The sequence below is a fragment of the Bos grunniens genome, chromosome 11 (assembly GCF_055505025.1).
Source record: "Bos grunniens cultivar Pamir isolate PY7600 chromosome 11, Bosgru_T2T1.0, whole genome shotgun sequence".
Lineage (NCBI taxonomy): Eukaryota > Metazoa > Chordata > Mammalia > Artiodactyla > Bovidae > Bos > Bos grunniens.
In genome coordinates this window covers 88,309,661-88,322,582 of record NC_141175.1, presented here as the reverse complement: position 1 = coordinate 88,322,582, position 12,922 = coordinate 88,309,661, and the positions used below count along the sequence as shown (strand labels likewise).

Sequence of the window (12,922 nt, the reverse complement as noted above, 5' to 3'; positions counted from 1 at the left end):
TTAACTATAATCCTGAGTTCAATATTCAGTACACAATAGAGGAAAGAATAATGTCATTTTGCTTTAGCTTGCATTTTTTTAATCATTAATGATATTTAACATTGTTTCAAGCTAACTCATTTGTATTTTCTCTATAAATTATCTGGATGGTAATGTATTTAAACTGTTGAAGTTTTAAGCAATTGCACCTCAGCCATTTTAACCATCCTGATGGCCACATTAGAGAAAAAGAGAAGTAGAGGAAATTTTTTATTTGAAAAAATAATTTTAATATTTACTTTGTTTTGAAATGTCAAGCATGACTAGTGAAAGGTGAGAACTTTTCATGTTAGTCAAAATTGGAACACTGAATTCTTTAAAACTGAGAAGTATTGTTGCAGAGTTGGTAAATCATGATTGCCCTTGAACTTCAGACTCTAGACTTGATCTCCTCAAAGCCTCTAGATTCTAATGGCCTCAGTGGCCAGATAACTAACTACTCCCATGCAAGTACTTTCAGACCTGTGTTCTGCTTTGACTTTGAAGTGAGCATCAGTCATCCATCTCTGTGCTCTGTCTCTTCCTACAAACAGGAATACAAAACAGATTTTCCTCTCATCCCAATTCTAAGGCAATAGCATTCCATTGCAATTCCAAGGTACCACGAAGGGCCCTAATGATGAGGAATGAAGATTTGCTTCAGGGCACAAGCACTTTTGCAGCCTTACTGACCAGCCCTCCCCTTGAGGAGTGGTTTCTGGGCAGCTTTAATTAACAAGCATCTAAGCTGAGGGGAGGGCCTCTGTCTGCCACTGCAAATAATGACTTTATTAACCACTGCTGTAAAAGTGAACCCAGCTCTGCATGTTTTAAGCCTGGAGGGTCTTGGGTGAGCAAAAGCGAGTGATGGGGTGGTCTTACTGAAATATTTATAGTCCTAATGATACTGAGACATATAAACCACTCGCCACAGGCACACAGCCCCAGAAGGACAGAACTTGGTTTTCCACCAAGAACTGATAACCAAACTTATTACTATTTAGCTCTTCCTACTTAACTTGCATCATTTTTCCTATATATTTATTATCCTTTTTTTTTAAATTCTAGAATTCTAGCTATTTATTTTTGTGTATAAAATGAAGATGCGGTCTTCGGAGAGAGTTAAATGACACAGAGACTACTATAAAAATCAGACCTCCAGGACACTCACACCCACCCAAACCCCAGACGTAAATAACACCTAAAAAATGTCTGCCTTCATCCTGCTTGGCTAGATCTTTGGTTTTCACTCAGTTCTCTTTTATGGTTCTGTTCTTGGAGGACATGGTATGTCAACTGTCCAGGCCTCAACGAGTGCTAAGCAGTCAGAACTGGGGATAATTCAGGAGGTACATTACTGGCACAGCCCAGCTAGAGAATCATAAGATATATAAAAATTTTTCTTAATCAACACTTGGTGACATTGCCACTTTTTTCTTCAAAGACAGTTGCCAATTAAAGAATTCCTAAGTCCTGATTTATGCCTCAATCAAGCATCTATGCTCTGTTAAATAAACATTTTAAAAGGCACAGAAAGTAGGAAGTAAAATGCCTGTTTTAATTATTCTACTGCCTCATGTTCACCTCCAAAATCCCAACTGCATCCAGAAAATGGGTTTCTCAAAAGAGTGGCTAAAATGGAAGTAAGTTACAGCAGTACCATCTTTGGGTAGGTAAGGTAGAAGAATTCCTGGAGAGGAAGGAAAAAGAATAGAGACTGAGCAGCCTTTTGAAAGGAAAAATGTGCTTTTCTGTTTACCAGTACAATTAGTGTAGGTACAGAGGAATGAGAATTTTCAGAGATTATTAATAAAAAATTGCTCTGAGAAATTTTCACAATACATGTCAAAAATTTAAGTGGGCATATCTTTCAGACAAGAAATTGTATTTGGAATGTTATTTTAAGGAAATAATAAGAAATCCATGCAAAGAGGAAGCTATTTATATTAAATAAGGAGTTGGCTCAATTATGATACATCCGTGCACTGCAATATTTTGCAGGCAGTTAAGATTATTATGGGAGGACCGTTGAATGACAGGGGAAAAAAAAGGTCTCTACATGTCTTTAAGTAGAAATATTGGGTTGGCCAAAAAGTTCGTGTGGATTTTTCCATAAGATGGTATCAAGAATGCCAATGAACTCTTTAGCCAAACCAATACGTTTATGACACCTTGTAAACAGTATAGGCATCATCAAAAGTCTGTTTAAAAGCACCCACATGAATACACACACACAGAAAAGCCTGAAAACGTTACACTTTTGCTTTCCTCTATATTTTCTGTAGTACTGTTTTTGTGCGTTTTTTATACTCTTCTACCAGCAATATCTATTATTTCGGTAATAAGGAAAAAACGGTCTATGTTATATTTTAAAAACACAAGGCTTAAAGGAAACAGCGTGGAACAGAAGAAAGAGCACAGGAAGGGCCTGGGCGCCCATCTCGCCTCTGTCGTGCATTCCTGGGTCCCAGCAGAGCAGTGGGCTTCTCTAGACCTGTGTTCCTGTCTTTGAAAAGTAAAGATGGTGGAGTTGGTGTGGTGAAATTTAGAGACAGCAAAACAAAGGACAGATAGCCAAGAGATATTTTTGAAAGGCCCTTTCAGCAGAGGCTGAGAAAAGCACAAATGATACATCTTATTTCCTCAACCATAAAATAAGGGGAAATTAGTTTTACTAATGAGAATACTTCAACATGTGATTGAAGCAAGTAAAAAGGTCAAAAGAGAGGAAGTATCTAGTGAAATAATACTGATCAGATTTTTTTGCATTTTCTTCATGTAGTTTTGCTGGTGACCGGAATACAATCTAATCAAGAAATGACGAAGAAAATGAAAAGGCCCAAATTCAGTAAGTAAAGCTGCAATTCCTCACTAGTACAAGACTTGTGTCTTCCATGTGGAAGACTGTCACACTCGTCTCAGTTAATTTGGAAAGTTTAGGGTTTTTTTGTTTGTTTGTTTTGGGGTTGAGTTTTATTTTCTTATCCCAATTACTTTGCACTCAGACTAATTATGATTCTTAGTACCCTTTGGACTGTAGCCCACCAGGCTCCTCTGTCCATTGGATTTTTCAGGCAAGAATACTGGAGTGGGTTATCATTTCCTTCTCCAGAGGTTCTTCCTGATCCAGGGATTGAACCGATGTCTCCTGTGTCTCCTGCATTAGCAGGTGAATTCTTTACCCACTGAGCCATCAGAGAAGTCCATTATTTGTTGTATTTTATTCCAAAAAGCATTTGAAATACAAGTTCTTATTTTAGGGTAGATATGTTTCACTATATTAGAAAAATTCAAAATGTACATACAAAGCCAGACAACACTGTGTCTCTATGACTAATCTGAAGTAGGCATTTTTCTGCCATGGAAATGCTGTCTCAATTCCCCACACCAGAAAATTCAGTCTGGCTAATGCAAAAATCCAGCAAAGCTGCCCACCTTCCAGCATGCCCTGGGATCAGTGGATAATCTCACAAAAAAATTCACACCCCATCAGTGATACGAGAAATAATTAATTTCATTTTTGGCTTCTAGTTAAGATTAGACAACAGAAAATCCAAAATAACCATAGAGTAAATACAACTGAAGTTCCTTTCTCTCTCCTATAAACATAGTCTAGGCTTTTATGGAAGTTTCACAATCTTCGGGGACCCGCACTCCTTCTATTTTGCCGTTCTGCTTTTCCCAACATGGCTCTCAACTCATTGTCCAAAATAGCTACCTCAGCTCCATCCAGCATGTCCACATTCCAGTCAGTATGAAGGGATGAAGAAGGTGACATATTTACTCCCTTTAAAGATAAGTCCAGGAAGTCAAATACACCACTTCGACTTAAATACCATTGACCAGCATTCAGGGAGAATAGAAAGCTCTTGATTTCAAGAATCTACATGCCCCCTAAATGCAAGGTGTTCTATTATTAGGAAAGGAGAGAAAATAGATGTGGGGGTGGGGGGACTAGCAGAATGGGACAGAAATGGGAAATCTCACACTCAAATATTCTGAGCACACTGAACTACCTGGATGTGAATTTGTAGACTCGATGGAGGCTTGGATTAAGGTATATTTAAGAAGGACCATAAAAGAAAGACTTGAGGTACATTCAGTGTTCTGTGCTCTCTACAACAGAAACTTCTGTTTAGGCATTAGATTTAGGTGCCTTGAAATCAGCAACATTAAAATTCTGAAATAGAAGAAGAGATGTTTCACGCAGCATTTTTTTTTTCTGTTCCTTTAAGCCGTTTGTGCATGACTTCCTGTTGAAATGAGACCAAAAGGGCAGCCATCCACAGCCTCCTAGCCTGAAATACTAAAAAGGAATTAGTTGTTTATTTATTCCTGTCAAGGCTGAGAGCCAAGAGAATTGGCCCAGGGGCAGACGTGTGTTCAAAACAGTGATTGGGTTAATATGGAAACAAATGCACACCCAAGTATGAATTCCTTTGGATTGTTTCCAGTATCTTCATTGACTCATATACAAAAATCATGAAAGATTCCATGATTACCATGACAACAGTTTTCAGTGACTATGGAAGTCTGTGCTAAACGACCCAAGGGGAAACCTCTTAGAGAGATCTCAAATGGATTGAATTTCTGATATGCTAAATTCTAACCTTATTCACAAAATCTCCCTAGTGAGACAGCATTTTTGAGTCAATATATGCATGAAGTTTTTTCTCTAATTAGAAACTCTGTCACAGTCATTAAAAAGGGGGAAGATAGATACAAGGAAAGTAATAGGATATTCCCAAAGTATGGTGATATCTGATTCTTTACTTCAGGAGTATTTCCAAATTGTAGTCTACAGCTTGAGCCCAAAGTAATTTTCATTTTTTCTATTCAACGTTGTTAATCTGCCACTGGGGCAGGTGACTGATAGCAAGAGAGGCACATCATTCATTCATTTGACAAGTACTGATTTGGTGCCAGGTACTGTTAAACTCTCAGATACAACAGTGATTGAGACTCAGACTTTGCCCTCACAGAGCTCAAAATCTAGAGAGGAAGAAAGGCAAGTCACCAGGCAACTATGATGTCTTATATATATGCTAGGCCTTGGGAGCTAAAGGTACTCCAAGAATATAGAGAAAAAAGTTATGTATCTGGGAGGGTTTCCTGGAGGAAGTGACACGCCAACACTGATATCTGAAGGCCAAATAGGGATTGATCAGGCAAACATGAAGAGAAAGAGTGTTAGAAAGGAAAAAAAGCATCTCCAAGGCCTAAAGAACAGAAGGAGCTAAAAAATCAGTTTAGTATCACCGAAGTTTAGAGCGGGAGGCAGATGTGTTGAGATGAGAGATGGAGGGGTAAGCAGGCACCAGATCACAAAGAGCTTTGTTACTGTATTCAGCAATTTGCAGTTCATCATGAGGGCAATGGGGAGCATTTCAGTGCAGGTTATTTAGGCTCAATTAGCAGAAATCCAGGAGAAGGCAATGGCACCCCACTCCAGTACTCTTGCCTGGAAAATCCCATGGACGGAAGAGCCTGGTGGACTGCAGTCCATGGGGTCGCTGAGGGTCAGGCATGACTGAGGGACTTCACTTCCACTTTTCACTTTCATGCATTGGAGAAGGAAATGGCAACCCACTCCAGTGTTCTTGCCTGGAGAATCCCAAGGACGGGGGAGCCTGGTGGGCTGCCGTCTATGGGGTCGCACAGAGTTGGACATGACTTAAGCGACTTAGCAGCAGTAGCAGCAGCAGAAATCCAAGGGCAATTTACGCAAGAAAAAAAAGGAGATTTGGGCAGGACAGGAAGTATCTTGTAGAACCCAAGGCTGGAAGGGCAGATGGAACTCACTGGGACTGTACCCCAGGCAGAAAGACCCCAAGAATTGGTGCCGCTACTCCTCTCTATATATCTGCCTCACTGCCCAAGCCCCCACCCGCCCAGCCCACCCCCCGCCAACTCTGCTTCATGCGGACCATGTCTCTCAGTCCTGATTTCAAATCCCTGAGAGAGAAACTCTAACTGCAGCAGCATAGGCTGGGAGGATGGTTTTCAAAGAAGAGTAGAATGATTAGGGTTGTGTTAGGGAAGTAAAACAATCCTGCCAGCAAAAAGCAACAAAATCCCTTCCAAATATATGAAGAGAGAAGAGAGAGAACACAATATATTAGTGAGTCAGTACTACACATAGACATGTGTCTACAGATAGGATGAAAGTACCTACCAAGTCTCGACAGAATTTCACACCAACAGTGAAGTGGAAGACAGAACAATTACAACTTATCTTAATCCCAGGAAAGACAAATGCATGTACCTGCTGTGTCTTTGTATATCCAGAGAGCCCTAAGCTCCTTCTGGAGCTAAGTATCTAAGGATCAGAAGTCTGGAGACCTTGCACTCTGATGCCTGGTGAAATTTGAGAGACACTAGATTAGATGCACATAAGGTCAGGGCTGCTTATAGACACAAATGTGAAACCACGGTTCTTTCAGTGCACTCTGTTTCTCTCCTGGCCCACCCTCAGTTCTCCCCAGTGTTTATTCAGGACTAAAAATCTTCACCACCCAGAGGGCTCAAGGTAAGATAACAAGGGAGAGGTCATCTGAGAGTTTTGCTCAGTGGACAGTTTACTGACACCAATTTGCATGTAGAACTACTTTCTGCTCCTGAAGATCTAGTGATCAGACATGGTGCCATGAGTTGGCAGAGCCGGATCTGAAATTCAGGTCTCTGTGAGGCTCAAGCCCAGATGCCTTCCCAGTGCCTTGTCCCAGACTAGCCAGAATTTAGGAATGAAGTATCTGGTTGACCAAAAAGTTCATTTGGATTTTTCTGTACCATCTTATGGAAAAACCCGAATGACTTTTTTTGGTTAACCCAATATCTGTTGTCTAGAAGCAGATGAGGTGCTAAGATAATCAAGTGCTGACGAAATAGGAAATAAAAGAGATGTGGGACAATAGAGGAAATGTGGGAAAAGGAGTTTCTTCCTTTGACTTGGCCTGAGACCTTGGGCCACACTTGTGTATCTCCTGTCTCTGCAGAGGGTTACCGTTACTTTAGGTAATTGTCACTTTCTCTCCTTACTTCCTCGGCTTTCTCATTTCTTTTTCTTCTCAATTCTTTTTTCTTCCATTTCTTTGGTCTACCCATCGCCTCCCAGGGGCCCCTTTGGATGTTGCTCAGCTTCATTGGCGGACCTTTGGACCAAGAAGGTAGTACGTGTTGAAAATAATCTCACATGGGGGTTTTACAGAAGGGAAAGCAAAGATAAAAACAGTGGAACTAGTTCTTGCAGCCCTGCTCCTCCCACTCATGTATGACCATTCATTCCAGGCCAGCATTTTGCTGTCATGTACAGAGCTGTATTGGGTACAATTTTCTTCTGTCACTTGGCTTATCACATGACCTTACTTTATAAATCAAATCAAGTGTGATTCCGAACTGCCAATTGCCAAGGGCTGAGACATTAAAATTCCCTCATGAGTGGGCTTCCTCCTGCCCAGCTCCAGTCCTCGGGAGCCTTGTACAATCTACAGCATTCAGGGAGAGCCCCTGCACTGCTCAGTGTCCAAACCCACGTTACTCCTAGAAGCTGAATAGCTCACCTGTTTCATAAATGGTGGGATCTTGGAAATGTGGGGAAGCCTCATGCCTAAGGTTCTACCCAGAGGGGCACCACCCCAGGTATTGTCCCAAAGTGATGCTCACCCAAGGCAACTGTTAGGGAACAGAGGCCTTTCCCTTACTGGGACCTACCCGCTCACTCCCACCTCCCAGTCGTGGAAGGTCATTTTCTCTCCATCACTCTTTGGACTGGCCAAGCCTAATCCCTCAAACAAGAAGGATTTAGAGTACCTAATTCCCAAAGCCTTGAGGGAGGGTTGCCAGGTAACCCCTGCCCTCTCTCTTGCAAGCATGAGCCCCAAATAGGAGAACACAAAAATCTGACTACCTCCTTGGAACAGTAAGAGGGGAAAATACAATAAAAATAAGCATGTGAGTATGAAGAAGGAAATGGCAACTCACTCCAGTAGTCTCGCCTGGGAAATCCCATGGACAAGGGAGCCTGGCAGGCTACAGTCCGTGAGGTTGCACAGTCAGACATGACTGAGCACACGCACACAAATGTCTTAGTAAATTAACCTGCTGTATGGTGCCGAGTAAAGTTTACCATTCTGAACAAAATGAGAGTTTTATCAAGTTTTTTACACAGGTGACTTTTTCAAGGCTCTCATTTTCCTGCTACGTTTTGGAGCCATAGATCCAACCTTACCCACAGGCACGTCACTGACATATTTAATCAGCATAAACCTAGTAACACAGTTTCTAACAAATGGCCAAAATGCGGTTGCATTTTTCTTGATCGTTGAAGACTACAAATAAAGGTTGAAGGATTTAATTGTGTTCATGAAACTCTTCTCCTAAAGTAGTCAAGATACCTTGTGGATTTTAAGGATTAACTTCATTTATGTGTAGATTTCACCTTCAAAAAAGGCTTTCTCTTCAACTTATGAGCTTTTTAGCCCATACTGTAATAAACACATCATACTTTTCCCCATAAGTTATGGGGAACAGCTCTAGCAAAGTCCCTGACTGGCAGAGTTCCTATGCTAGAGAGAGAAAAGCTTTTAAGTTGCAAAATCTCTTCCATAGCATTTCTACATGTAAGGAAGCCCCAGGAGAGCTCCAGAAGCATCGGACTTAGTCTAAAGTGGGGTCAGATGAGATAGTGTTACCCAGGTGAGAGTGGTGATGATTAACTCCAAAACATTATTGCCTGCCCATTCTGCAAAGTCTCTGACTTTACTGAGCACCCGATCTCACATAGGGTAAAATAAAATTGTGCACAGGAAAGCCTTCCTGGACCCAACAGCCACTGCCAACACACCAAAAACCAGTTTACATGGCTCCAGGGTACGCTACACTTCCTCTACTGTTGACTTACTGCACATTATTATAAGAGCTTTAAAAAATATATATGTGTATATATATATATGTAATCTGTATTTTCAACTAGATCAAAATCACCATGAACTCATAATTAGTGCTCATTAGGTATTTGCTGGATGAATGGATAAACAGCAGAATGAAACAGAACAACAGCAGTGAAACAAAACACTATAAAATAAAGCAAAATGTGGTAAATGCTACAAAAGAATAATAAGGGGACTACAATAGGATTCAAAGGGCTCCCAGGTGACACCAGTGGTAAAGAACTCACCTGCCAATGCAGAAGGCATCAAAGACTTGGGTTCGATCCCTGGGTCAGGAAGATCTCCTGGAGGAGGGCATGGCAATTCACCCCAGTACTCTTGCCTGGAGAATCCCATGGACAGAGGAGCTTGGTGGGCCACAGTCCATGGGGTCACAGAGAGTCAGACATGACTGAAAAGACTTAGCACACACATATGATAGGATTCATACTGGTTTCTTGAAGGAGTATTTGAGATAGGACATGAAAAATCAATGGAATTTTACAGCCAGAGATAGGTGGAAAGGCTTTCTAGGCTTTCCATACATCATGAGTGAGATGGCATCGGGAAATAGTGAGTGGCATGATTTGGCTTGACTGTTGGGGCATCATGGGAGATGCAGCTGGAAGATGGGTTAGGACTAGGTAATGTCAGTCTGAGAAGCTTTGTTCTTTGCCATTCTTTAGAGGGTGGGGACACTGAGAGTGTTCTGAGCAGGAAATCTACATGATGAAGATAACAGTCTGCAAGATAAACAACAGCAAGATATTCCCTGCAGGCAGTGAAACCACATTCTGAAATATTTCCATTATACTGGAGTCTGTTGAAATAGTCTTAGCTTGGGCTGAAGTGTATTACCTTTTACTCACTTAGTTCTCTCCAGTAAGTTAACCTTAATACCATGTAAAGCATGGAACTATTTTTGCAATCGACCTTGAAGGGGTGGATAATTCCCAGAGGTACTACCTCAGTATGAGGAGGTAACTGTTCTGCTGCTGGTGCTGCTACTGCTAAGTCGTGTCCAACTCTGTGCGACCCCATAAGACGGCAACCCACAAGGCTCCCCCATCCCTGGGATTCTCCAGGCAAGAACACTGGAGCAGGTTGCCATTTCCTTCTCCAATGAAAGTGAAAAGTGAAAGTAAAGTCGCTGAGTCGTGTTCGACTCTTAGTGACCCCATGGACTGCAGCCTACCAGGCTCCTCAGTCCATGGGATTTTCCAGGCAAGAGTACTGGAGTGGAGTGCCATTGCCTTCTCCGGTAACTGTTCTGGGACTTGGTTATTGATAGTATTGGAGCTATTGAAGACAGACGCCTCTGTGAGTGTAGGATTTGGTATAGCACACACACAGCTTCCTCACTGAGCTCATATGTTGTCAGCTGTAGCAACTGGTAAGTAACCCCCAATGTTTTCTTGCTCTTTAGGTGTTGGTACCAAGAACACACTTGGTTCCAACACGAGTGTCTTCACACAGACTCGTGCCTGTGCCCTCTCTCAAACCATGAAAAAGGACGTGGATTAACTTCTAGTCCTCCTTCTGGTGTGTAGGTGAGAAAGAAGGCCAACTCTCTGCTACAGAATTTTAGTTGAATAAATTCTACTATGGCAATCCTCAGAAGTAATAGACAAAGAATGCAAGGAAAATTGCACTAGAAGAGTTGCCTTGCAAGTGTTTGGGATAAATGCACAGATGTGTACAGATACACACAAATGCACACTAACACACTCACACAGACAACCTATTTACAAGACATTTCCTGTATTCACCCACTACTGCTGCTGCTGCTGCTGCTAAGTCGCTTCAGTCGTGTCTGACTCTGTGCGACCCCATAGACGGAAGCCCACCAGGCTCCCCCGTCCCTGGGATTCTCCAGGCAAGAACACTGGAGTGGGTTGCCATTTCCTTCTCCAATGCATGAAAGTGAAAAGTCAAAGTGAAGTCACTCAGTCATGTCCAACCTTCAGCGACCCCATGGACTGCAGCCATCCAGGCTCCTCCATCCACAGGATTTTCCAGGCAAGAGTACTGGAGTAGGATGCCAAAAAGAATGCAAGGAAAATTGCACTAGAAGAGTTGCCTTGCAAGTGTTCGCGATAAATGCACAGCTGTGTACAGATACACACAAATGCACACTAACACACCCACACAGACAACCTATTAAGACATTTCCTGTATTCACCCACTAGTGGTTGCCAATGATTTTTAAGTTCAGAAAAGCCTTGCAGGATTAGAGCAGGGAGGCAACAATTTAGCTTCTTCTCTTCAGTAGTGGGAGAAGCAACCAAGTGGAGCTGGCAAAGCTATGTGCCTGGAGCCCCAGGGCACAGGTTCAGGGCCTGGCTCTGCTACTTGGCACCTGAGCTTGAACAAGCAAACTTCTCTCTCTGGAAAATAAGGACAACATGCCTCTCAGAGTTTTGTAAGAGTCAAGTGAAAATTATTTATTACAGTTCTTTCTAAATTAAAAGTGGGTTACTTTTAGGGACAGCCCTGGCGGTCCAGTGGTTAAGACTCCACACTCCAGACTCCACACCCCACACTGCGGGCAACAGGTTCTATCCCTGGTCAGGGAACTAAGCTCTCATATGCCTTGTGGTGCAGCCAAAAATTTTTTAAAGAGTAGGTTATTTTTAGACATACAAATTTCTGCAATTGCCCAAAAGCTGTGTCACCACAGGCATATTAACCTCTGTCATTCAATCACTCTTTTATCTGTGGTGTATGGATGAAGGTGTTTTCTCAAGGCTGACAAAAACACTGGCTAGAAGGACCAATCTTTATAGGCTTTTTGACATGCTTAGAGCTGGAGCTTGGATTTGTTTATTGAGGCAAGTGTCTGTAACTAGCTTTGTCTTTATAAACCATTTTCATCATATATCCTAGGTTTCCCTCAACTGTTGCATCCTGAGAAATCTTTTATACAAAGGGGAAAATACTTATTTAACCCCCAACACTCCCCATGGAGGGGACTATGGAAAGGCCTTAAAGATTTTGGAATTTTTCCTAAAGGCAGCAAAAAGGTACTTATAGCTTTTGACCAGAGATTCAACATGGTCATCTAGCAGTCACACTCCTGGGTATATATCTGGACAAAATTGTAATTGAAAAAGATACATGCATCCCTACATTCATAGCAGCACAATTTACAATAGCCAAAATATGCAAACAACCTAAATGTCCACCAATAGATGAATGGATAGAGAAAATGTGGTGTGTCCCTATATATATAATGGAATACTACTCAGCCATAAAAAGAGGAAAATAATGCCATTTGCAGCAACATGGATGGATGTAGAGATTATCACCCTAAGTGAAGTAAGTCAGACAGAGAAAGACAGATATCATAGATATCACCCATATGTGGAATCTCAAATACAACACAAATGAACTTATCAGTGAAATGGAAACAGACTCACAGAGATGGAGAAGAGACTTGCACTTGCCAAGAGGGAGGAGGTGAGTGAGGGAAGGACTGGGCATTTGGGGTTGGCAGGTGCAAACTATTATGTATAGGATGGCGGCTTCCCTGTTGGCTCACTGGTAAAGAGTCCGCCTGCCAATGCAGGAGACGTGGGTTTGATCCCTAGTCCAGGAAGGTGCCACATGCCTCAGGGAAACTAAGCAAGTGCTCCACAGGAGAAGCCACCACAACATGAAGCCTGAGTACATAACCGGAGAGTAGCTCTCACTCACCGCAACCAGGGCAGAGCCCAGGCAGCAACAAAGACCCAGTGCAGCCTGAATACATACATAAAAAATTTAAAAAACGATTATGTACAGGATGGATAAATAGTAAGGTCCTCCCATATAGCACAGGGAACTATACTCAATATCCTGTGAGAAATGATAATTGAAAAGAATATATATATATATATATGTATAACTGAGTCACTTTGCTGTACAACAGAAATTAACATGACATTTTAAACCAACTATACTTCAGGAACATAGATTTTTTTTTAAAAAAAGATTCA

At 41.8% G+C, this 12,922-nt stretch overlaps 1 protein-coding gene across 2 annotated transcripts in view; it reads left to right on the top strand.

Moving 5' to 3' along the window:
* Nucleotides 1-12,922, top strand: part of VIT (vitrin) — a 124,541-nt gene that overhangs the window by 34,472 nt on the left and 77,147 nt on the right. For both annotated transcript variants that reach the window (XM_086327460.1, XM_086327459.1), the window contains exon 3: nucleotides 2,801-2,866. In XM_086327460.1, coding sequence (XP_086183586.1) covers nucleotides 2,801-2,866 — 66 coding nt within the window. The remainder of the gene's footprint in view (nucleotides 1-2,800; nucleotides 2,867-12,922) is intronic.